At 37.4% G+C, this 25,469-nt stretch overlaps 2 protein-coding genes across 5 annotated transcripts in view; both read right to left on the bottom strand.

Moving 5' to 3' along the window:
• Window positions 1–4,930, bottom strand: part of shank1 (SH3 and multiple ankyrin repeat domains 1) — a 114,867-nt gene extending 109,937 nt beyond the window's left edge. The window contains exon 1 of the mRNA XM_073857293.1: window positions 4,915–4,930. The gene's annotated coding sequence lies outside the window, so the exon portion shown is untranslated. The remainder of the gene's footprint in view (window positions 1–4,914) is intronic.
• Window positions 4,931–9,201: 4,271 nt separating this feature from the next.
• Window positions 9,202–23,201, bottom strand: kmt5c (lysine methyltransferase 5C). 4 transcript variants are annotated; one of them, XM_055194034.2, is made up of 10 exons: window positions 22,283–23,201; window positions 20,579–20,711; window positions 20,201–20,366; window positions 17,314–17,423; window positions 16,981–17,144; window positions 16,016–16,035; window positions 15,315–15,451; window positions 14,952–15,112; window positions 13,916–14,806; window positions 9,202–13,780 (listed from the first exon to the last, which is right to left on the bottom strand). In XM_055194034.2, exons 2-10 carry the CDS (start codon window positions 20,689–20,691, stop codon window positions 9,306–9,308), a joined length of 6,237 nt encoding a protein of 2,078 aa, XP_055050009.2. In that variant the 5' UTR covers window positions 20,692–20,711; window positions 22,283–23,201; the 3' UTR covers window positions 9,202–9,305. The 4 variants fall into 4 exon arrangements, with proteins under 4 accessions (XP_055050009.2, XP_055050010.2, XP_055050008.2 ...); XM_055194035.2 differs by having other exon boundaries at window positions 14,060–14,806; XM_055194033.2 differs by having other exon boundaries at window positions 9,202–14,621; window positions 14,700–14,806.
• Window positions 23,202–25,469: the final 2,268 nt, after the last annotated feature.

Genomic DNA, 25,469 nt, shown 5'->3' with positions numbered 1-25,469 from the left:
ACACGCTTCTTAAAGTAACAAGCTGGATGAAACAATGTTTCGCCCCAGAAATTCGACGTGTGTGTCAATACAATATAACATGTGTTTATGTTTCACTCATTAAAAAAACACATTATTTTTCACACAATTTACTTTATAGCGCTGCTTTAACTGTCCTTAAAACCGGCTGATGTCTTCCTTGTTGTACGAAGTCCGTCCTTCAGAAATACGTATCGAGTTCTGATTGTGTAGTTTGTTTAGTGTGTTGTGATTCGACAGCAGCTTAGCTTGCCATTAGCTTAGCTGGCAACTGACGCATTCCTGTGGGCGAAGTTTAGTCAAACACAATTGCTGTGACGTCATTAAACTGGGAAGTAGAGGGCTGTAGTCAAAACCGGCCGTTCGTTTTAGGCTTTGAAAGGCGAATTCTGTTAAAGGAATAGTCTATTCATTTTCAATATTGAAGTATGTTGTTGCCTTGGCTGGGAGTTGTTGGTGCATCCCTCTGTCGTCTGTGTGCGTGTACGTGGGCGCTGGAGCGCGCTGCGACGCCTCGATGGCGTTGGGCTTGGCCCCATTCATTCAATGGTGCCAATCAAAGATAAAGTTAGAAGTGACCAAACACATCAACATTTTTCCTATTTAAGACGAGTAGTTATACGAGCAAGTTTGGTGGTACAAAATAAAACGTAGCGCTTTTCTAAGCGGATTTAAAAGAGGAACTATATTGTATGGCGTAATAGCACTTTTTGGAGTACTTCGACTCGCCTGAAATGTCCGCTCCCCTTCTCCCTCTCATAATGGGAGAGGGAGGGTGTTACTGCGCCGAGTCGAAGTACTCCCAAAAGTGCTATTACGCCATACAATATAGTTCCTCTTTTAAATCCGCTTAGAAAAGCGCTACGTTTTATTTTGTACCACCAAACTTGCTCGTATAACTACTCGTCTTAAATAGGAAAAACGTTGATGTGTTTGGTCACTTCTATCTTTATCTCTGATTGGTACCATTGAATGAATGGGGCTAAGCTAAATGCTATCGAAGCGTCGCAGCGCGCTCCAGCGCTTACGTGCACGCACACAGATGATAGAGGGATGTATCAACAATTCTTAGTTAAGGTAATAACATATTTTAATATTGAAAATGAGTAGACTATTCCTTTAAATAAAATATATCGCCTGGCGGAGAACTTTGAGCTTTATCACTTTCCAGGTATTATTTATGCTATTATAGCAACATCACACACTAATTAATGTTTAAAAAATGGGATCAGGAAGAACGTGACCTTTAAGTTAAAGTAACATAAAAAATATGTGTTGATTTGACAAAAGCTGCAAATTTTTTTTGTTGGGTCAGAAGCAATGTTGTTGATGATGTGCGAGTGAAGACGGCAGAAAGTAATATAACCGTGTATGCCAGCCTCCTATGTTCCTGCCGCTGCTTCATTGGACAAAGTAACTGTGGCTACGCATTGTCATATTGTAAGACAACATAAAGTGTTTGAATTCATGTGGCACTGCGAAGACAGAGAGTCGTATGACATTAAAGTACCGTGACCATGAGAGTGACACGAAAGCACTTCACTCTCACGGTATTTTGATGTCACACGCCGTACTCTCTGCACAGTGACGCATGAACCCAAGCACACCTATAATTTCAAACACCTCCGCGCAACGTCATTGCTATAGAAACCAATGCAGCTATTCCGGAAAACGAAAAAGCAACACACAAATCCGACCTGAACAGTTGTGATACACAGTGTGGACAGTCAGTCATTTAAATTGTATAGGCACAAAAATCATACTGACAGTGTGAACTTAATCTTAGGGAGGGTTTCCAGGACAGAGTTTAGATTAAACCAGAATTAGGTATTCGATTTATTTAGACATTTAGGTAGCTTTTACAAAAAAACAATACTGGATTGTATCGTGAGACAAAATAATGGTACTGATATATTTTAAAATATATAAGTGCATGCTGTTTTTAGTTTGGAAAGCTCAAACAAGGTTTTCAGTCTTGGACTAGACTTAAGCCCTGTCTGGGAAAGTGTGGTATATAAGTGTGCTCTGGTGTTTTTTAAATAAAACATGTATTAAGTACAGATTCAAAGGGATTGTACAGTTATACAATAAAGAAAAGTAGGAAATTACAAGGAAAACGTATAAAAAAATAGTGGAAAAGAAGCCATACTGTGGGGGCTTGTCCAAAATCAAGATAAAAACAATGAGATTGCCACAGATTCCTCTAGACTTCCGACATGCTATTTAATAGACACCTACACATATCATATTACAGCTGAATTAATCATTGACCATACTACTAACCATGTAACATCCAAGTAATCATATTTTCAGTAGGCATTAGCATGCGTATGAACATGCTCGGATTTCATTTCTCTAATGCTGTGACTACATACCTCTTCCTATGCCAGATGGGCATTCATGCATAACTGAAAAGCAGTATGTGTCACACAAGACACACACCATGAAGTGGTAGACTGTGTGACAGATTACACAACTGTACAGGAAACTGTACAATTTAGCATGATGAAAATGAATCAGTGCAAAATAAAAAAAATAAATAAAACGCCACTGTTAAGTTTTCTGTGCTCATTAATCTAATTACATTTTTACACACAGCGCTCGAGTCCCTCTGTAAGAAATATAAAAGACACATCTTTATCCTCTGCAAAAGCTTCTCTACCGCTCCATTAATTCCTTTTATGTCTCTTGCAACTTGGACAAATGCTAAAGTCCTTTTATGGTCCCGATGCCATTAATTAATCCATCATTCATTTAACTTCCATTTACAAATCACTTGCATCCATCCCTCCTCATTTTCAGTCATTGTCTTTATCCAGCTCTTTTGTTTTTATCACTTCTACCATTTACTTTGCTTTACAACAGGTGCTCTGCCTCCACACTCACCCATATGTCTTTCCTTTCTCTGCCATTATCTCTCTTTTACCATTATTTCTCTACACCCATCTTGCTCTTCAAGACTGATAGATAGCCCAAGCCTTCCCTTATCCCTTTGCCTTTATCGTACAACCATTCCTCAACATTAGGGGTTTGTATTCCAGTGGCTCTGATGCAAAAGATGTCTGTTTTGACTTTAGTACCTGCCATGGACCCATGCACATTGTATTAGGTAACCCTTTACAATAAGGTTCTTTTTGTTAATATTAGTTAATTAAATTAGTTATCATGAACTAGCAAAAAAATAATATTTCTACAACACTTTTAAGTCTTAAACATGATAGTTATAACATTTACTAATTCATAAGTAAAATCAAACAATGCATCTGTTAATGTTACTGTACAATATATTACAATGAATAACTGTATTTGCATTACCAACATTAAGTGAGATTAACAGGGTTCCCACACCTTAGTTAATTTCAAATTTAAGGACTTTCCAGGTCCAACAATTCCCCTTAAATTCAAGGACTAAATGTGGGGACACATTTCAAGGTTACATTGTGTTACCTTTTAAGATACATTGTTACAGTTTTCGAGGGAACTTGCGCTGCGTCACTGCAGTGACACTTTGGGGACGCCTCCAGGGATAAGTGTGTCTGAATGTGTATTATCAAATTCAACCAATGGTGAGGCTTAATGACAAAGACAGGGTGAACTGGGAGCCAGGAAGTATATCGCTATCTGAAATATTGCCAAAGACACCGTTACAGGGACGGAGGAAGTATGGCAATCCCTTCTCAGGGAACAACCGTTACATACGTAACTCAAAACCTTTTCATGCGTCAAACACAACTATGGAAAAAAGCATTTTGGTATGAATCAACATTTGCATACAGAAGATATAAGCATTTAAAGCAAACAGTTTAGCACGTGTGCTTAAAACTTTTTTTATGATATTATCCTACACTACACAGGGAATAATATGGAAACTTCTTGCATAAAATATATTCGGGCACTTTCAATGACCTGTATCTATGTATATTTTCAAAAACTTCCAAGGGCCTTTAAATATTTCCCCCAGATTCATAAACTTTCAAGGATTTTAAGGAACCGTGGGAACCCTGGATTAAATACTGAAAAATATGCTAACAAGAATATGTTAGCTTAGCTTATCCCTTAACTATATGTTAATGGCCACTGAAACTACTGCAAAGTGTAAGCACATTTTTAAACCTGAAACAACACACAACCAATTATATCAACATAACATAATGTGACACATTAGTCAGAGGAACAAATTCATTTTTTGTGTGTGATTTCCTGTTTTCTACTTAAAATCACCCTGCATAATGTAAAGGACATTATGTAAAAAATATTACCTTGATAATTTTATATTGACTAAGTAAGATCATATCAAAGATTAAAAATATGCTAAAATCAAACTTTGATGCTTGTTATCTCAGAATTTGATTTTGAGACTTAAGCCTTGTTTTTTTACATTGTCTCTGCAAATTATATTTCTTATACTGTCCCTGGTAGATATGCACAAATAAACAGACAGCTGAGTGAAACGTTTAAGAAATTTTTCTTGGGGCAAGAAATTCAATATGTAATTTTCTGCTGAATTAGTACTGAATCATTGAGAAATCTGAAGATCCATTTAAAATACTGTGTAAAGCTCGCAAGCTTAGTATTTTTTAAATGTACATGGGTGGAAATGCATTCTACGCACCTGTGTTTACTATCTTTTATCCATCTATTTTCATTCTCTACAGACATAACAAGTATTCAGGCTGCCCCTGGTCCTGGTAAAATGTGTCATATGCACAGGACCTTACAGCTCTTCTCACAGCTCTCTACACTACAGGCCACTGCTCCTCCATTAACAATGAGATAATGTTACTCTTTTGGGATACACATTTGCTGTTACAGTAAGTAGAGAATGAAGATGCTCTATATGTAGTAATATTTAAAGATGAATTCCCTAAAAAACAACATTTGGCATCATCTACTCACCCAAGCAAGTCCGTCCAAACCCACACGACTTTCCTCTGTGAATCTCTGATATGATGCACATGTTGAAAAAAAACTGTAAAAAATGTAAAGGCAACATCACACAAAGATTTAGTTATCAACACAATAAATTATTACATATGACTCATTCAGCAAAACATTTGGCAAAAATATAAGTTAGTAAAAACACATTCAAACTGTGTACAGATTTAGAGTGAGCCGTTTAAGTTAATAATATTATTATAGTAACATGTATTTTTATGCAGGTTCAGAGCCATTTACATTACCTGTCTCTCCTTTTGTCTTAGAAATCTTATAAGACACGCTTGTGGGCAGTGCTCCAACATTACCAGTCCTGTTCACCCATCTCCAACCTGTACCTTCCTGTCATCTCTATACATTGCGAAAAATGCCTAAAAAATAACTTTTAAAAAGAAATCTTGAATTCGGCCTCCATCCCAATAATTTTTATTATTAATAAAGACTGGCCAAAATAACTTCACAATAGAAAGTCAGTCAAGCAACACAAGGGTTGTGTTCCTGTATAGCTCAGAGGTAAACCATTGTGTTTACAGAGCAAAAGGTCATGTGCTTGAACCAAGGGAACACAAATACTGATAAAAATGTATAGCTTATAATGCACTTTAAGTCACGTTTGATAAAATTGCCTGCATTAATGTAAATAATTCAAAAAAAATTCAAAATTTCACAAACTTGGTAACAAATATATAATGTGAGAAAGGGGGTTCCTTGTGATATTAGGCAGGCAGATGAAACATAATACAAATAAAGTTTTCTTTACCTTGATCCTTATTCAACAGGCATTTGTAGCTATATTGATATACAGGTCTACCTCATCATAATGCAGTATCACCGAATCAAATCTGCTAAAGATCATTGGAGAAAAACAGAAAGACATGGTTAGTTTCCATCGAGGATTAGTAGAAAGGTTTACTTTGCCATTGTAAATTCTCAGTGTTTGGCAACAGAAGGTGGGAGGAAGGTTGGTTGGGTGTAGGACAGGATTACTGAATAATTCAAAATGAGAAGAAAGCTCTGATGAAAACAAGTTGGCTAGGGGCTGTTTCACAAGCACCATAAACTGAAGATGTTACTGTACATTTCTTTGTGACACAAAAGTGTTTGTTACATTTAACAGTTAAATCAAAAGAACCATTTAATGCTTACTTGTTTAATCCCAACATTTAAAATGCAGTTAAAAGCATGAATGAAAGTTAATATCTATCTATCTATCTATCTATCTATCTATCTATCTATCTATCTATCTATCTATCTATCTATCTATCTATCTATCTATAACACTAATGTGAAGCGTCACAGGAGCGCTGAAATGTAACTCAACTGAAACAGTGAGATTTACAAAGTGTTACATCTGTGCAAAAAAAAGTCAGTACAACAACTCAAGACAGATATTTTTATTTGTATATTTTCCGCATTGCTTTCAAGGTTCAGCCTTTCACTGCCTCACTCTCTACCAACTGCCTAGCTGCCTGTGCCCTGGATATGAAAAAAGCTGCTCCACTTGGCTTCAGAGTTAACCCTATGTTCCCTGCTGAGCAAAAAGAAATGGGTCATGAGTAAGAAAAAAGGGACAAAGGCAACAGCAAAGAGCAATAATGTGAGTTAAACAGTTTGGATTAAAATATTTAAATGAGAGATGCCAGGAACTGTAGGCTGTGTGGTAAGCGTAAAAATGTAATTCATATTTGAAGATGGATTTAAATACGGTGTAAAAACCAGTGAGATTAAAGGAACTGAGAGAACAAAAAGCGACTTAGTGATGGGTTAAATCTGAACGAGCTAGAGTGATTTATAAAAGCCGCAGCTAAAGAGAAAAAAGATGCTTTGTGGGTAACTCAACTCAAGCGAGCAAACACATCACAATGTCTATGATCATGCATTTGTTTGAAAATTATATGCAAGTTATTGCATATCACTAGCACTGCAGTTAGGCCAAGTTAGATGCTGCAGAATAATGTCTGATAAATCTTTAATTTTAAAGAAAAACTTCTTTATACTTATATATACTATACCCAGGGTTCCCACTCTATAAGCCAAATGTCAAATTCCCTGAAAAGCTGACTAAAAAGGAGATTTTTCATGACCTAGGTCTGCGATGCTTTGATAATGTAGTGTACACATTGAATTAAAAATGTAGCTTAAATGCATGAAATGAATAAACATTGCCAAGAAACAGATGTTTAGATTGTAGTCCCACTTGAAATCAGCAAAGGCTTGGACACAGAAATGACATTTCTTACGTCACAATTTAACAAGCAGATTACATTACACAAAACTGTGAATTAGGGATGCATAACGATTAACTGCAATTAATCTATAGCAGAATAAAAGTTTTTTTTACATCATATATGTGTGTGATCTGTGTATAATAACTCTGCACAAGTAAATGCACACACATGGATGTATATATTTAAGAAGTGTTTACATGTGTATAAATTAGTGATGCACCAATGTATCGGCCGCCGATATTAATCGGCCGATTTTTTATGAATTTGAAACCATCTGCATATCGGCAATAGCCGAGAAAGGCTGATACCGATTGTTTACTAATTAACTGCATAAAGAAATCCATTATATGTAAAAAATTAGTTAATGTTGTTAATAAAATAAATGCTGAATAGCTAAAACCACCTTTGACGGTTGTCGTGCTGTCTTATTATATTTGTTTTAGCTTAATTTGTGCCTCTCTTATCATGTTGGTCAGTTGAATGTTAATTAGATCCGATCCATGTTTAGTAAAAATAATTTGATGCAAAAATAAACTAGCTAATAGACCAACTATATAGTATACAAGTGTTTAATATCGGTATCGGACAGAAGTTGTCGGTTTAAATCGGTATCGGCCCCAAAAATCCTATCGGTGCATCCCTAGTATAAATACTTTATATTTTCTTTAAATTATACATGCATGTGTGCATATTTATATATACATAATTATTATACACAATTTACACACATATGACGTAAAACCTTTATTCTGCTATAGATTAATCACGATTAATCGTTATGCATCCCTACTGCGAATTTTCAATGTTAAAAACACCATGAACAGTTCTTCTTTTTTAAATTATTTTACTTGCAATATTTTCAAATTTGTACAATTTTACAGTGAAACAATTACAATTTCCTAAGTAGCAAACAAGATGGTTATACAAGACCAGAGTTTGTCAAGAGACATATTGGACATTTAGTTGCAAGTATTAAAAACTGAGTAAAATACATTGTGTTCAGTTCAATTGAAAGAAAAACCCTAAAAGGTATATTAAAGCACCATGTTAAGAAAATATGGAAATAAATACAACATACTGGCATTTTATACATTTTGCATGCCAGCAACTATTAAAACTTATGGAAAACAAAGACTTCGTTCGCTCATAAAAACTGGAATAAAAACAAACAACAATAGGTCAGAGAGGGGTGACTGATTTTGGGTCGCTGTGACCTATAGAGCTACTGTACATTAATGTATGGTTATAGTATTCTAGCAGGAGAAAAGTCTGATCAACCTGATCAGCTCCAAGGGGCACAAAACATCTCTCTAGAGTAACACAAGTGGTAACTATTTATGCATGTGTGTCCAAATGTACCATAGTAATACCTGTACATAAATGATACAAAAAACAATAAATCTAAAGCAGACATGAACAGTTTGATGGTAAATAAGTCTAAAACAGAATTGTGCTCTAATAATGTGCTTGCAAAGTGTGACATTTGTAAGAAATAAGGTACAATTTGAATAACATCACAAAAGGTACGAATTAATAAATTTTTGATTGTTACCAAAGCATGTGTATTCAATGTAGCTGAAATCCGCGACACGTGATAGCTGCTGATGACTTCACCGCATTTCCTTATTCAGCTTGACAGATTAAAAGCAAAAATTCACTAAAGCACAGGTTGCTGTGTGTGCTTAACCTTTGTTGGCAAGTTTCATACTCATTGATTGCAATTCAGAGAGCCAACTTTGAACTAAATAGGCTGGGAGGGAACAGAGACAATTTCCACATTGTGGAGAAGCACATCACCATCATGTGGAAAGTTTTACGTACTACAGGATAAACAGAATATCTATTTTTCTCTTTTGTAATACTTACAAAAAACATGTATGGAAATATTATGCTCTATAATGTATTAAATAAACTACATTGTATGTAAAATACAAATAATTAATCAAGTATGCTAATAAAATAGTGATTTTAAATATTTCAAGAAAAACATCAATCTTATGTTGATGCTAGAACCATGACATTTTACATAAAGCCAAAAATGTTTAATAAACACAACTTATCACATTAAAGTTGTTTCAAATAAATATCTCAGAAATATGCCATTGCAACAACAAATGGTCATTATCAATCAGTATATTGTAGGTCCAGATCTACAGTACCATCCGTCACCACAAGCCTTAGTCTCTTCGGCTTGCGATCCGTTATGGGGGTGCTTTGTGAGTGTGAGGTGGAGAAGTGCAGAGAATTATATGAGTTAGTTCCTGGCTGGGCCTGCTGCTGTGGATCTTTACCAATTTGGCTTCCTTGGACTTTTGGCCCTGTACACCGATCCATAGAGGGAGAAGGTGAAGGGCCACACGCTTCTACAACCAGTCTTCCTTGGGTTCCCGAAGGCTCCATGAGACAATGGTAAGTGTAATTTGCAGGTCCTGAACCGGAGTAATTCAAGCATTCACCATCACTGCTATATCCCAAAGTAACAGAATGATCTCCAGTGAAGTTTACAACATAAGACTGATGAGAAGGTTGACTGTGTTCAAATGTGGTTGACTGAGTTTTAATCACTGGGACCTCATGGGTTGATTCTCTGTATCCTAGTTGAGGACTGATGTGCTGTGATAAAGGAGGTGACATGGAAGAGCTGAAGTTGAACCCAGAAGAATGATCACAGTGGGAAACATTCTGATACATCCCATTCTTATTAGGCTGAGAATTAGCCATTCCAGAGAGTTGGGCGTTTTGAGTGGGAGCCACAACAGCATGAGGTTTCTCCAAATTTGGGATTTTTCTTTGTGGTATCTTGTAACATTGCGAATTTTGGGTAGAGGAAAACAAAGACGTTGACGGTAAGGAAGGATCTTTATCGTTCCTTGGGATTTGGGGCTTTATATCTGTAATGTTCTTGAAAGCATTTGCCGTGGTTTTGCTGGAGCTAACAAAATAAACGGGGTAAATGGGAACGTTCTGCTGACAAGGAGCGGCAGATTGCTGTTTTGATGGGATGTTCTTGGAGCTACTCTGTCGATTTTCAGTTGATTTCAGGAATCCAGCATTAGGACATCTAGCTGCAGAATCTTTTGCACTGTGAGAGCTTGAGGGTCCTGGGGAACAAGCAAAGCTTTTATCCATGTTGTTGGTAGATTTGGGGCTGCCTGCAGCCACAGAACTTTTAAAAGCATTCTGACCGCCCTCGGTTTTCAAGACATTTCTGGGGTTCTGAAATAAAGGATGTTTCTTATCACGGAAAAATGCATTACCGGAGTTGAACGCCCCTAGGAACTCAGCATGTGTGGTGGACTTATTTCCTGCATGAAGGGAATGGAAGGGCGTGACGAGGTTACTCTGACGTCCAGCACCAGACAGGCTTTGCATTGATTGGCTTAGAATAACAGACTGGGATTTATTATTTGAGCTGTGTGAGCTGAGTGTTTCATGAGTTTTGTCTTTAGGTTGCATTTTGGCAGAGCTTGATTCAGTTGACAGAGTCTTTGTGCTAACAATAGAATCAAAAATGTTCAACTTTTTATCCTGAGGATGAAAACGTGCAGTTGTGTGTGCACACTGTCTAGCATTTGTAGCAGTATCATTGAACGTAACCCAGTCTTTGCTGAGAAACTGTGTTGCTGAGTCTTCCTGTTCCTGGTGAACCGCTGGATTTTTTGACAACTTGCCATCGGACAAGTATAGACCATTCTCAGAGTCTTGAACATGATCAGAACTCATGGCTGTATTACATAATTTATCTTTGAAGAGCAGATTAGGGCCACTGCTAGATGAGGATGTATCAGATTGAGCAAAGACAAGATCTGGGAAACTTAGATCTTCCTCGTTACTAAAGTTACTCACTGGGCTTGGTGATCCTAGGTAAGGGGTGGCCGGATCCCATGCATCAGTGGGACTTTGAGGGAAGGAGCTTTCGAAAGACCCTGTGTTATGTGTTTCTCCAGGACAGTAATCTAATAAACTGTTTTGTGTCTGCATTTGATCATAGCTTTCAAGATTCAAACAAGGAAAGTCAAGTTCATCTTCTGTATAGTTACTAAAGCTGCATTCTGTGGAAAAGGGGGAGATGGAAGGAGACGGATTCTGAGAAGTGCTTATATTGGGATTAATAGACACATCTTTCTCAGGTACCTGTGGCTGGCTCTGTAAAGCCTGTAGTCTTGACAGACTGTTGTTAATCTGAAGCAGATTGTGACTCAAGCAAAACTCATTCATTTCTCTAGTCTCAGTTCTACCAACTCCATAATTTCTGTCAATATTGTCCGAAACGGTCTGCTCTCTAATATTCTCTTTTGCTTGAATACTGCCTCTAATAGAACTGACATCCGTCAGCCCCTCACAGCAGGGTGAGTTAAGTGACAAAGAAGAAAGGGCTAATGGTAAAGGTGAATCCTCAAAACAAAGTGAATGTTTGAGGGCCTCTGTACTCTTGTCACTACTATGCGCCACCATCCCTTTCTTGCAGGGAGAAAGATATTCCTCTTTAATTTTGCTATGCGGCATCGGTTCAAGTATTGGCATTTTAGAAGAGACAGATGTTAATTTCTTTGGCTCCATGTGCACAGAAACCGTATTCCCATCTTGTTTCTGAGCTTCTTTCCACTCTACCTCCCATTTGTCCTCAGCCCTCCTGCGCAATCGTATTGGAGGTAATGGTTTAACCTCAATGTCCTCCTCAACTTTGAGAGCAGAAAGATTTTGTTGTATTTGCACATCTCGAACATCGCCTACATCTTGAACTATATTCTTCGGTGGGCTTACTTTTTGCTTGTTGGTGCACAACATCGAAATGCTTGTTTGCCTTTTCCTTTGCTTAGTTACACATTTTTTTCTGCAATGTTCTATAACATCTTGGACTGCTTTTGTAGCCTTCTTCAAATCTACACCCTTATCTGCCTCCCCATGACCACGAATCCTTTCCATCTCTGCATTTAAAATAGAGACTGAATCCAAAATGGCTCTAAAAGGGTCATCTACAGTCAAACATTGCTGTGGGCTTGATTTCCCCAGAATACTGCCAGCTTCATCCGCAATCTTCATTTCCCATTCCTTTCCCTCTTTTCTTTTCAGACAGATTCTGAGGTTTTGCTTCTGCTCGTCCTCGATCTTGTCAGAAACACTTGAGGTAGAAGACTCATTTCGAATTGCACCTTCTATATCATTCTTTATCAGATCGCTTTTGTTTTCCATTCTTTCCTCACTACTTAAGGAATCATTTTTGTTCTCCTGTCTTTCGCTCTTCTGGCATTCCACTGGTTCTAGTTTAACTTTAGGTTTCTTATTCTTAGGTTCACTTTGTGTGTCTTCAACAGATACATCGGTTATGCTATCCCTGGATTCGGAGACTGTGACTTTGCTTTGCACTTTTTCAGCCTGAGCACTCTGATGACCTTTGCAGCGCTGTTTAGATTGAGCTTTGGAGGACCCACGATTTTTTGATCCAACACTGATATTGTCTTTATGAGTTGAACCGAATTCAGATTTTGGAACTTTCAGCTGTGTTGTCTTATCACTGCTGTTGTCGCTTGGCTTGCATAGCAGATTGTCCAGCCTGGGTTCTTTGTCATTACTAACATCTGTACAGAACTGTGTTGCTGCAGGAGCATTAACATCCTGATCTGGCTCTGTATCAAGTGATTCACGAAAAGCACGCTTCTTCAGGGGAATGCTGCTCTGGGGACTGTGATCCAGAGACACCTTGCCTACAGAGGGAGGCTCAGAGGAAAGCAAAGTCTTCTCTGACTGTTGCGTTTCAGCCATTTGAGCGGCTATATTTATATTTGGCTGATCCACTAAAGCGAGTTCCTGATTATGGTGTTCATTTCCTGTACTGAGTGCATCACTTTTATCCAAGTTCATACTTTCAGCAAGTGATGGTGCTTTCACATTATCTACTTTATCAATGTGATCATTAGCATTCTTATCTAGCTGACAAAACCTTTCACTCTGACTCTTACTAAAATCCGACAGCAGCACCTTCGCCTCTTTTATGACTACAGTCTTGCTTCCAAAATGCACTATTAATTCCTTCTTATCTAAATCTTTTTTCTCAGCAGTTACCTCTTCCTTCTGCCTGGCACTGCCTTCTTTATCTTGTACCTCAGGTAAGCTCTGAGCACTTTGCTTCTTAGAGCACTTTGATGCTCTTGTTCGTTTCTTTAAACCATTCCTAGAGTTTTGCTTTATAGAATCTTCTGGAACAGTGATCTCAACATTACAACCCTTACTTTGGTTACCTTTAATTTCATGCTCATTGTATTGACTCTTATCACACACACCTGCAAGTTCTTTCTCTACAGTTTGTATTTTAACTGCCTTTTCGTTAGAATCGGTGCACGTATCTGAAGCAGATGGTAATAAATCACATGTTACTTTTAAGTACTTATCTGCACTCTTTACATTTACTGGTGTGAAATACATCTCCTTTACCCCTTTCTTACCTGGTTTATTGGTTTCTTTTCTCCCCTGTGCTGCTGCTCGTGTAGTACCCTCATCTTTTCCACTGTCTGCCTGCCTCTGACCTGTACTTTCAACTTTGTTTCTCTCTCCAGGGACAGCTACCCTGACCAGACTGACTTTGAGGTAACGATTTAACCCTGAGTGGAGAGAGACAGAATTATGCAAAGATGAAGACGAGGAGGGTATGTTTACAGTGCTAAAAGCAACAGAGGGCCATTGGTTTTGCTTGTTATCCCCTGAGGTCTCTGGAGCTACACAGGAACTGTCATCACCTTGCTTAGTTGCACTGGAAGCGTGTGCATGTCCCCTGCCACCAGCCACCTCCCTGAGACAATCTGTCAAGAACCTCTGTTGTGTCTCTCTAATTACCATGCACTCTGTTTGTGATGATTTATTACCATTAGCCGTTTCCTCACCAATAGGTATATGTGTATCCTTGCTTGGTTTCCCTGTAGAGATTAAATCTGGATTATTGATGTCAACTTCACTTCCTTTTTTAAGCCTTCCCTGTGTCTGAAGGCCAGCCTTTCTCTCTGCTGAATGATTAGAATTCTGCTTGATCAGTTGGGTCCTCCTTTTATTGAACCGGGAGAGCGCAGATCGATTCCTTGCTCTGAAACCTCTCCGACGACTAGAAAGCATATTCCTGGTCCTTGAGGCAATGGCCTTCTGGTGGACAATTTTGACGGACGATGCATCAACGCTACGTCCCTTGGCTTTCATGTCATCTCTTTCACGGACACTGGAAACACATCCAAGAGTAAAAGGTTTAAACCTAAAAACAGGGTCTTTCTTTAACATGTCTTGATCCTTTAGGTCCTGTGGTCCATCTTGGTTAGCATTACTGGTGGGCTGAGAAATCAATTCATTTTTCGTAGTTATGCTCCCTGGTTTTGGTCTCTCGTTCTCAATTAGGTATAGTTGGGCCCTTTCGTTGCTTGTAGGGTCTTTACAGCTTAACAGAAATTCTGCCGTGTGCTGATGAAGGCAAACACGTAGCTCTTTAAGTCTGACATGAGACAAAGATAATGGGAGGTTTTGTGTTCTTTTTTCCACCTGTTTGCAAAGCTCCTCCCTCCTCCTCCTATCAGTCTTTCTCATCCTGCTTAAAACAAGGGCGTTCCTCTTCGTCCGATGGGATAAAGTATTCCTCATTGGCAAAGCTGACAAAAAATGACAAGACCAGAACAGACAGCTAGCGTTAAGATACTTCATACTTTTTCATACCCTCAACTTTTAACTTCATGCTGGTACACAATTAAAATTAAAAAAATAAACTAGCAAATATAAAAGGCATAATGTACATACCAGAGTTTGTTAAAGTGAGAAGTGGCTTTGGAGTGCCATTTCCCCTGTTTCGGTTAAGTCTCAAATCAGTCTCTCTAAACTCGTATTTCTGTCCCACAGCTTCACTGGAGCAAACGGAGTCTGGCGACTTGTCTCTTTTCTTAAATGATCCTTCTCCTCTCCTAGACAAATGAAAATTAAAGAAATTTTTTACATGGATGAAGAAAGAATATGTAGCATACAGAGTAGGTTATAACTGGAGACAGAAGGGTCTCACACATCAAGTTCGCACAGGGCCTCGCACCCCCCTTGCGACAGCTCTGATAATAGCTTTAATACCCATAGCAGATGGTCTTAATGCAATATTCATGTAATTTCTCTTACCTCTCACACGTGCAACATTCACACATTTCATTATTCTCCCCAAAAAAGCTGTCCCCATAGTAACAGGTAATCTCTTCCCCTGGTGAGATGGGTCGAACCACTTTCACACAAGCTCCATTCTTATCTCCAGGGACAAACTAATAATGAGAATAGAACCAAACAATATGAACAAATTATGCATTAATACTTTAAACGGTTTAAATCATGTCATTTTACAACAGGAAAGCAACCAAGCACATCTAAGTAGTGTCAGAGTCTGGCACAATTTATGTTAGCCTTAGCCCACAGAGATTAAAAATATCAACATGAAAAAATAGATTAGTTCAAAATACTGAGTGGTAGTGCACATGAACATTACATTTATTTGGATAACTCATGCATAATGTGACCACTTTGTGACAGGTCTTGAACCTGTAACTGGTATGTTTTAAAAGCATCTACATTTTATAAAGCTGTTAGTACAAATAATCAACTAACATGAGGTCATGAAAGATACACGCATTGTACTGAAAAAAAACACCATTTCAATTTGTTGGACAGACAAAATTTCTAAAGGACCTTAATTTTACTCGCATAAACAAAGTATAAATCACATTGCTGCCACTCAATTCTACATTCTTACTGATTGATTATAGATCCCTATTGTCACAAAGTAAATTTACTGGTGGTGTCTTAAAATGGTGTATAATTTAGAAGCCTACCTTACAGTTGGGTCTGCAGTCTTCTCCCAAACATGAAAAAAGAAAAATGCATGATTAAATCCTCTGCATTACCAAAGAAAGACTTTTGAAACAAAGATCTTAGGGAAGCTTAAGTCAGATAAAACATTTCACGACATTAAGGGTGTGTTCACACATGTAGTTTGGTTGTTTTGGTCCAGATCCAAAAACATCAAAAATAAATATAGTCCTGGTTCACAGAGTTCACACTGGTATTTTAATAGTGCCCCATGGCTACAACTGCCCCATTTTTAGGGGCAGCTGTAGCCTAGTGGTTAGAGCGTCGGGCATGTAAACAGAGTTGCAGGTTCAAGGCTCACGGCCGGCGGGTTGCCACTGCTCCCCGGGCGCTGGGATAGCTGCTCACTGCTCCGGGTGTGTGTGTGTGTCACATTTCGAGTATGCGTGGCATACTTGACAAGCTTGCCACTTTCACTTTCACTAAACCAAACGTAACGGCATACACATAAGGTCACAACCTGCTTAGCCAGCTTTTTTGTTGGGTATTTAACAATGAATTTAGCTGACATTGCAGAAAATTGCTGCATGCTAAATAAACATGGCCTTTGTATGTGTGCACATATACTGGTATTCTAAAAAAAAAAAACTTACAGAGTTTATAAAATGAGAGAGTTCATAAAATTTTTTAGAGACTCAAAACAGCCTTTCATTTTTTCAGTTATATGCGCGATTGAAGATAAAAGGGACACTCCTATGTTAACAAACTGTGTGATTTGCTGGGTTGCATCTTGTTATTACTTCCTGTGTCGTATTAATATTTCAGTCGAACCGCCCCACAGTGGGCTTGGAAGCAGACAGATACCCACTTTTTCAGTTTTAATCAAACCAAACCTGCCATGCGTGACCACACTCCAAGATATGTCATTTTGTTCCACACAGGGCAGTCATGAGTGAATGAATTGATGTTGTTCTGCAAAAAATCTCACCATGATTGATGAAAGCAGCAGGCCCCAACCAAAGCTGAGCACATCTTTTGCGTGTTGAGTACATGACACTGAAGTCGTTGACTCCTGCTCTCAGCACTGCACTGTCTTCAGGGCTTAGCTCAGCTATGCAACCCTGAAGTACCTCCACCTGCTCTCCGACACTCCTGAAAAGTTAAAAGCATGATTCAAACTCTAAATATTTAAATGACAGCTTGAGCAACACTCCTTATTTACCACAATAATTTAAAAGGTAGGCAATAGAAATGCAAGATAAAGCAAAACAATTGATTATTCAAATTATGAATTCATTATTAAAAGAGTACTGATTCCAACCATTGTCGGGTGGATGTGATTTTGGCTCCATTTGTCTCTGAGGAATAGCGGTTGCATGGCTCAATATTTACTCCACTGTCCAACAGAAATGCTTTTATGTAGCGATACATCTATAAAAAACAGAAACAAAGAGGTTTTAAAAGATGTTATAATCACAAAATGTTTTTAAATTTAGTTAGCTAGGAACCTATTAGAATTAAATTGGGTTTTAAAAGGATAGTTCACCCAAAACTGAAAATTCTGTCATCATTTACTCATCTTCATGTTGTGTTAAACCTGTATGAATTTATTTTTTCTGATGAACACAAAAGAAGATATTTTGAGAAATGATAGTAAACACACAGCATATAGTGTCCATTGACTTCCATAGTAGGAATAAAAAATATGATGGATTTTAATGGGTACAGTCAACTGTGTTGTGTCATCATTTATCACAGTACTTCCAAAATATTTTAAAAATAAAAAATAAATAAGTCTATATTTTCATGCTGTGTGTTTACCATCATTTCTCAAAATATCTTCTTTTGTGTTCATCAGACAAAGGAAATTCATACAGGTTTAGAATTACATGAGGATGAGTAAATGATGACAATTTTTTATTTTTGGGTGAACTATCCCTTTAAGACAGAAGGATAACTACAATAACAGGGTGGCACAACAAAATGAGATTTAAAGATGTAACACTTCAAGGGTTTTACACATGACACTGTCTAGACTTAACACTTGTAAAAAAAAAACAGGATTGCTGATGACATTTAACACTGCAACTATGGCAAAACCAAATTGGTAAGTCTATCTAAAATCAACATGTAAACTTCCAATTAATGGCCATCTAATTAATGTTTTGACAAGCCTGTCTCACACTGGAAAGGTGTAAATGTTTATTAAGTCAGAAAGTTTTCCTAGACTAATTATCTCCATAATGTACGGCATATTATTTCTGTCAGTGTGAAACATCTAAAACTAAGACCAGGCGCGGCTACGCTCAGCACGGGCGATGCACGTCCCCACTTAAAGGTTTAATCGCATTAATAGTTGAGATGACATTTCGTTACTATGGTTACAAACTTAAATCTACTGCTTCCAGCTATGACAAATGTGAGCTGTTTCCATTTGCACATCCAGCTTGTGCAACTGGCCCCTTATCCTTATTAAACTGAGAACAGACATGAAAGATGTCTGCAGTAGAATTACTGTACAGACACATGTCCTGAAAACCAATCCCACTCTATTGATACACCAGGCCATTTTAGGTCAAAGTATCAGCTGTCAGCTGTTCACCCTCTACCAGTGGGAACACTGATATGGCTTCACCTCCTCTGATCCATTCATAGAGATCAATGCAATTAAAGGACCACCACCAGAACGAACTACAACTGTAAAAAGCAAGTCTATATGGTAACTGATACTGTACTAACGTGTAGTTCTGGGGCCTCATTTATAAAATGATGCGTAGAAACCATTCTACATTTGATCTTACGATCAAATATCAAAAATGCGTACTTGCGATTTATAAACCGAACGTACGCACAGAAAACATGTGAAATCTACAGGGTTCCCACACCTTAGTTAACTTCAAATTCAAGGACCTTTTTAAGGATTTTTCAGGTCCAATACCCTAAAAATGGTACCCTCAAAAAGGACTAAATATGGGGATACATTTCAAGTTAGAGAAAGGTTACATCTTGTTACCTTTTAAGATACATTGTTACGGTTCCCTTTCAAGGGAACTCGGGTTGCGTCACTGCGGTGACACTTTGGGTACGCTTCAGGGGTAAGTGCGTCTGAATGTGTATATCAAATTTAACCAATGGTGAGACTTAACGACAAAGACAGGGTGACGCAGGAGCCAGGAAGTATATCGCTATCTGAAATATTGCCAAAGACGGCATTACAGGAACGCAGGAAGTATGGCAAGGGAGACGCAGCATCTCATTCCCTTCTCAGGGAACAACAGTTACATACATAACCCGAGACGTTTTTATGTGTCAAACACAACTATGCAAAAAAGCATTTCGGTATGAATCAACATACAGAAGATATAAACATACAGAAGATATAAGCATTTAAAGCAAACAGTTTAGCACGTGTCCTTAAAAAGTCTAGAATTTTTATGATTGATATTATCCTACACTATACAGAAAATAATTTGGATTTTTTTCTAGAAAAATACTTGCATAAAATTGATTTAAGCACTTTCAATGACCTGTATCTTTGTAAGTATGTTTTCAGGGCAACTACTCGGGGTCTTGAATTTTTTTGCTCAGATTCACAAACTTTCAAGCATTTCAAGGACCTGTGGGAACCCTAAATCTATAAATGGCAAATGATCTTGAACTTGACTTTCAGATATCCGCCTTTAAACGATGCCTAATTAATGTCATAGACATATAAAAGAGCACTTGTCAATGTTTAAACCCTTTACGAGCAGCAAGAATAGCTTATATTTCCAAAAACCTGCAGCAATCGGACAAGCAAAAGTGCGTACGCTGCTCAGACCCTGACGTTGCGCTAAGCACTTTTCCACGTCAAAGACAGTTTTTATAAATATGGACTGTGCCGTGGATTTTTACGATCAAATCTGTGCGTACGCACACTTTACGAATGAGGTCCAAAGAGATAAAAAGCATGCCTAAAAAAATAAAAAATACAAATTGTAAGTTAAACGTCTTTAGCCTTTTTAGTTCAGTTATTTAGTCTTTAGACAAAGTTATTTTAGTCCTATACATCTTTTGTAATTAATACGCTTGCTTTTAAATAGAGAATGTGCATGTTTAGCAATTCTTAATTTGGTGTTGTGATAATACAGATAGTGTAGCTGTTGTCAGACAAATTGCGCGTGTTGTTCCTCATTTGTAAATTATTGCTCAAGAAACAGATAACTCACATGCTGCTTCAACAGCTCTTGTCGATGTGCACCCAGTCCAGTGAAATAGTCACTGACCATTTCTCCATCCAACAGAGCATCAAATGTAGCCTGAAAGTCATGTGTTCGTTTGAACCGCAGCAGCGTCTCTCTGAGGTAGCCCCATCGCCGAATCTCTGGGGGAGGACTTCATTTAGGAAGAGAGAAAACAATTTATAAAACTCAATAACATTTTGACATTCAATACACAGATAAACACCTCTCTAAATCAACAACATAAGTCAAGGGCTTAAGTCTTGTTTTCAATTACCGTTACTGCCTACAATCTGTATGTCATGTATTTCAGAAAGAATGAATGAAACGAGTAGCAGCATAATAGGAATAAAGCGAAGTAAGCACCTTATGTTCATCTTGTGGGTGCTGAACCCCAGTAAGGGATCCAGCACCAGACTCGTTGCCAAATCATCCGTCTCGCAAAGCTCTCTCACGCTCATTCTATTGGATCCCTCCATGGTCGCCCACCATCAACATGCTGGAAAAAATTGGCAGTGAGTTATACTTAACAGCTGCAAGTCATTCAAGGCAAGCAAATAGGAGCAATTGTTTTTCTCACAACGCCAACATTGAAACAAACATGTACAATGAGGTCCAATAGTCTGTGATCACTAGTGTAAATACATGTCTGTTTTCTTTTTTCTTTTTGTTATTTTGGGGGGCATCTGCCTTCATTTGACAGATTGCAGTTAACGAGGGGACAGAAAAGTACAGAGTAGAGAGAGGGATACAGGACCGGAAAAGGACCTTGAGCCGTGAATCAAACTCAGGTCGCCGAAAGCGCATCAGTGCCACGTGTCGGAGCACTGCCCACTGCCTCAAACAATAAATGTCTAGTTTAACTCTGGAAACGCAGTATAAAAACCTTTGCATCATGAGTGTGTAGCTTTTGGCATTTTTGTTTATTATAAGAGAACATGAATTCCAATTCAGTTAACTATGAACTCCACAATTGGAAAAACTTGAGAAAGGGAAATCTCACCTTTTCCTCAAACATTGACATAAATGTTTAACTATTAACCTAGACATATATCATATTCCTATATATTCTTTCGTATAAGCTTGTATACTTTTTAAGTGTTTCCTTTTTTTAAACTGTGTTGCCACAATTAATTAGACTTCGATATCACTGCATTTGGGACAAGTATGTATATACATATAAACGTATATACATACATATAAACGTATTTACATTTACATACAAACATATAAAAGGGAAGATAGTTTTTACGTAACTGAATTGCACCACTATACACTCTATACATGAATAATAATACACTGTTTGCTAAATAATAGTATATGTTAAAAAGCTACATTGGTGGTATCTATTTTATATCTATAGACATAATATGAAAGATAAGAATCTTAGAATATTCGTAGAGCTATTGACTCGAGACGAATTCGAACAGATATTTTAATACAATTATGTTCAATATTACATATGTAAAAGAAAAGATATAGAATTATGTAGCTATAGTAAAATATGAACATTTTAGCATTTTTCAATGAAGCTTTTCAGTCGCAAAACACTTCGGCACATAGGAGTCGTAATCTAGTTTGACTAGTGTAAATACACGAGTTGCAGGAATGTGTAAACACAAGGCTAGTCAGGAGGCCAGAGATAACAGTGGAGAAAACGTAAAAGTACACAATAAAATTTCACGAAATACATTACAATAAAATATTTCACGCGGTTCATCAACCAACTTTGATGTTGTCATTAATTAGCAAATAATCAACAAACATTTACGAGAGTAACGAGACAAACGGCCAAAGACCTTTAAGTTAATATATCCACATATTTAACATATCGTTTTGGCATACAGTAAGTAGCCGTCAGGAAAGGCGGGTCAACTGATTTTACGTTACCCTGAATCTTCCAGAACCGACGGAGTCCACTTGGCTAACGTATCAAGACAACCTAACCGAAACGGTACAATTTGAATACTTTCTTGTACATGATATATATCTCTATCAGAGTCAGGAGTTTGTAAAAAACTACCGCCGGTTAAACAGTGCTCTATAAAAATAACTGCAAGTTCTACTTACCTGACGGGCTTTCTTTCAAATTTCTGATCGATTTGTCCGTAGTAAAGCTAGCAGGCTAGCTCTTCCTGCTGGCTACCAGTGCAGCCTCCGTCTGCCTCTGCTGTGGTCATATTCCATCATTTAACATTTATTGTCCAAAATATTATTATAAAAGCGCAAAATGAAGTCCAGAGAAGTATTTCAGGTGAAATATTAGCATTAAACGTTTAGCGTTTGTTTTCGTACACACACAAGTCTCCTACTAGAAATGAATTCAACCAATCCTTTGCATCCATAGTCCAACTCCTATTGGTTCCTGTAAGGGGTGACACGTATTTCGGCGTTATTTGTCATATCCTATTGGCTGCTGTAGTTGCACGGCGTTGGGGTTAGCCAATAGAATTGCAGATGTCGAAAATACCACAGCGTTTCACCAATTACTGGACGGGAAAGAAACAAAGTTTCCCGCCTCGTCTCTGTAACCGTGTACTGTTGACCTCTTGGAGTTATGCAATGCGAATTGAGGGCTATTTGTTATGAAAAACACATCTAAATGAATAAAGATTTTACTATTCTGTTTACATATGTTTAAGTACGCATTACCCTTGTTTTGTTTTTGTACTGTGCCGTCCATTTTACCATAGCAATGCATATCTAAGCGTTGATTTTATCCTGCATAGCAATATATAAAATATATAAAATAACAAAATTAGGTGCTACGATATTAACAAATAACAATTAAAAATGCGTTATATATTTACTTTAAAGTATAAATGGTGTATTGATCTCCAGGCTGTGTCCGAAATAGTTCTAGAATCCCTCATTCGCTATTCTCTACATTAGTTCACTAATAAAGTTCACTGGAAAGTGTGAATTAAAACAAATGAATTCGGACACTTGAGCCCGCCGGTAGCGCTGCAGTGCGTGCGCCATCTTCCGCTGAGACGCGAGAATGAATTCGGCGCGAGCCTCGTTGGACGACTACCTGTAGTATTGCGGTGCATTGTGGGGTGAATGAGTGCACTTAAAGGGGTCATATCATATAATGATATTTTTTAAGGTGTAAAATAAATATTTGGTGTCCCCAGAGTGCGTAAGTGAAGTTTTAGCTCAAAATACCCCACAGATAATTAATTATAGCATGATTAAATTGCCACTGAGCAAAAGTTTTGGGTGTGTCATTTAAAATGCAAATGACCGGATGAAGTGCAAACACTAATCACAACGATGGTGCTTTGTTGTAATTGAAACTCAGTTGTGCTGTGCATTATTTTCCCTTTCTCTCTGCACTAAATGGCAGTGCTGTGGTTGGAGAGTGCAGATAAAGGGGGCGATATTATTGTAATTGGCCTTGCTACCTACCTCACAAAACAGGCGAAATCTGAACGACCTAATTTTTCACATGCTTGCAGAAAATGGCTTACCCAAACAAAGTTACTGGGTTGATTATTTTCATGGTTTCTATGTTGATAGAAGCACTGGGGACCCAATTATAGCACTTTAAAGGAAGAGTCCATTTTCTTAAAAGAAAAATCCAGATAATTTATGTCATCCAAAAAGTTGATGTCTTTCTTTGTTCAGTTGAGAAGAAATTATGTTTTTTTGAGGAAAACATTGTAGGATTTTTCTCATTTGAATGGACTTTAATAGAGCCCAACACTTAATACTGAACTCAACACTTAACAGTTTTTTTCAACGGAGTGTCAAAGGACTATAAACGAGGCATACGGGTCTTATCTAGCGAAACGATTGTCATTTTTGACAAGAAAAATAAAAAAATTCACTTATAAACCACAAATTTTCGTCTAGGTCCGATCCAGCGCGACCTCACATAAATGCGTAGTGACGTAGGGAGGTCACTTGTTACATATATAAAACCCACATTTGCGGACCATTTTACACAATAAACTGACACAAAAAGATTAATTGGTATCTTTCCACATACAAAAATGTTGGAACGGTCCTCTTTCAACACACTTGTAAACACTGGGGCGGAGTTTCGCGTTCGTCCTCTGTGACCTCTTGACATCTTGACGTATTGCGTGAGGTCACGCTGGCGCTTTCAGGACCGGACCTAGACGAGAAATTGTGGTTTAAAAGTGTATATTTGTTATTTTTATTGTCAAAAATGACAATCGTTTGGGATCGTTTATAGTCCTTTGAAACTCCGTTGAAAAAAACTGTTAAGTGTTGAGTTAAGTATTAAGTGTTGGGCTCTATTAAAGTCCATTAAATGAGAAAAATCCTGCAATTTTTTCCTCAAAAAACATAATTTCTTCTCGACTGAACAAAGACAGACATCAACATTTTAGATGACATGGTGGTGAGTAAATTATCTGGATTATTCTTTTAAGAAAATTGACTATTCCTTTAACATGGAAAAAGTCAGATTTTCACACTATGACCCCTTTAATAATGTTCACTATATTTCGGACACCACTAAAAATGGATGTTCCCTCAAATTCTACACTATTTAATCGTATATGGGGCTATTTCAGACAAAGCCTAAATCTTATAAGAGGCCTTATTATTAAAAATATAAAAGGACTATCAAAACAACCAGTAGAAAACTTTTATTTTCGTTTCTGGTAGCTGAGAAGTACGTTTTGTGGTTTTAAATCAATAGCATTTTATTATTCTTAAACAGTTTTCGTTATCTTAAACGGCTAACTTAATTGTTCTATTTGTCATTATGGCACAGGTAAAATGTTTGTCATCCACTACAGTGCATTGAGAAACAATATCCCTGATTGCTTTATAAAAAAAAAATGAGGAAAAATAACCTGTTACTCTGTCAAGTAAAAACAGATGTACAAATTAAAAAAAAGTACATTAAATAGCAATAAACAATAACTCTACTACTAAAATTCCAATGTTATAGTTGATGTTAAACAAATATGCTGTGCAGAAATGTACCTGTCTTGCTGAGATCAACAATAATAGAAAGGGCATTAACAAAAAAAAAAAAACTTATACATAAAACACCTCAAACACAAAACTGATAAAATGATAATGGTATGTGATTGTTAAGACCATATTAGATCATTAAATGGTCATCAAATACCAAACAAATATATTTTATTATAACAAATACTGTGTTGATGCCAATTTACAAAATAATTTGTGTAAAATTATTGTCACTTTTCCTGCTATCACCCAAATCATTTTTTAGTGTCTCTCATGTTGACTTAAACATTACATCGGCAAA

This window comes from Misgurnus anguillicaudatus, chromosome 19 (genome assembly GCF_027580225.2).
Source record: "Misgurnus anguillicaudatus chromosome 19, ASM2758022v2, whole genome shotgun sequence".
Classification (NCBI taxonomy): Eukaryota; Metazoa; Chordata; class Actinopteri; order Cypriniformes; family Cobitidae; genus Misgurnus; species Misgurnus anguillicaudatus.
Note: the sequence above shows the minus strand (reverse complement) of the source record. Positions and strands in the feature narration are given on the sequence as shown.

Bases quoted from the DNA above. Each gene is read 5' to 3' on its own strand.
- kmt5c (XM_055194032.2), bottom strand. From the start codon at position 20,691: ATGGAGGGATCCAATAGAATGAGCGTGAGAGAGCTTTGCGAGACGGAT. The intron at 17,424-20,200 runs GTGAGTTATCTG...TGTTTTTTATAG, and splicing joins AAGAGCTGTTGAAGCAGCAT to ATGTATCGCTACATAAAAGC. The intron at 17,145-17,313 runs GTTGGAATCAGT...TTAACTTTTCAG, and splicing joins ATCACATCCACCCGACAATG to GAGTGTCGGAGAGCAGGTGG.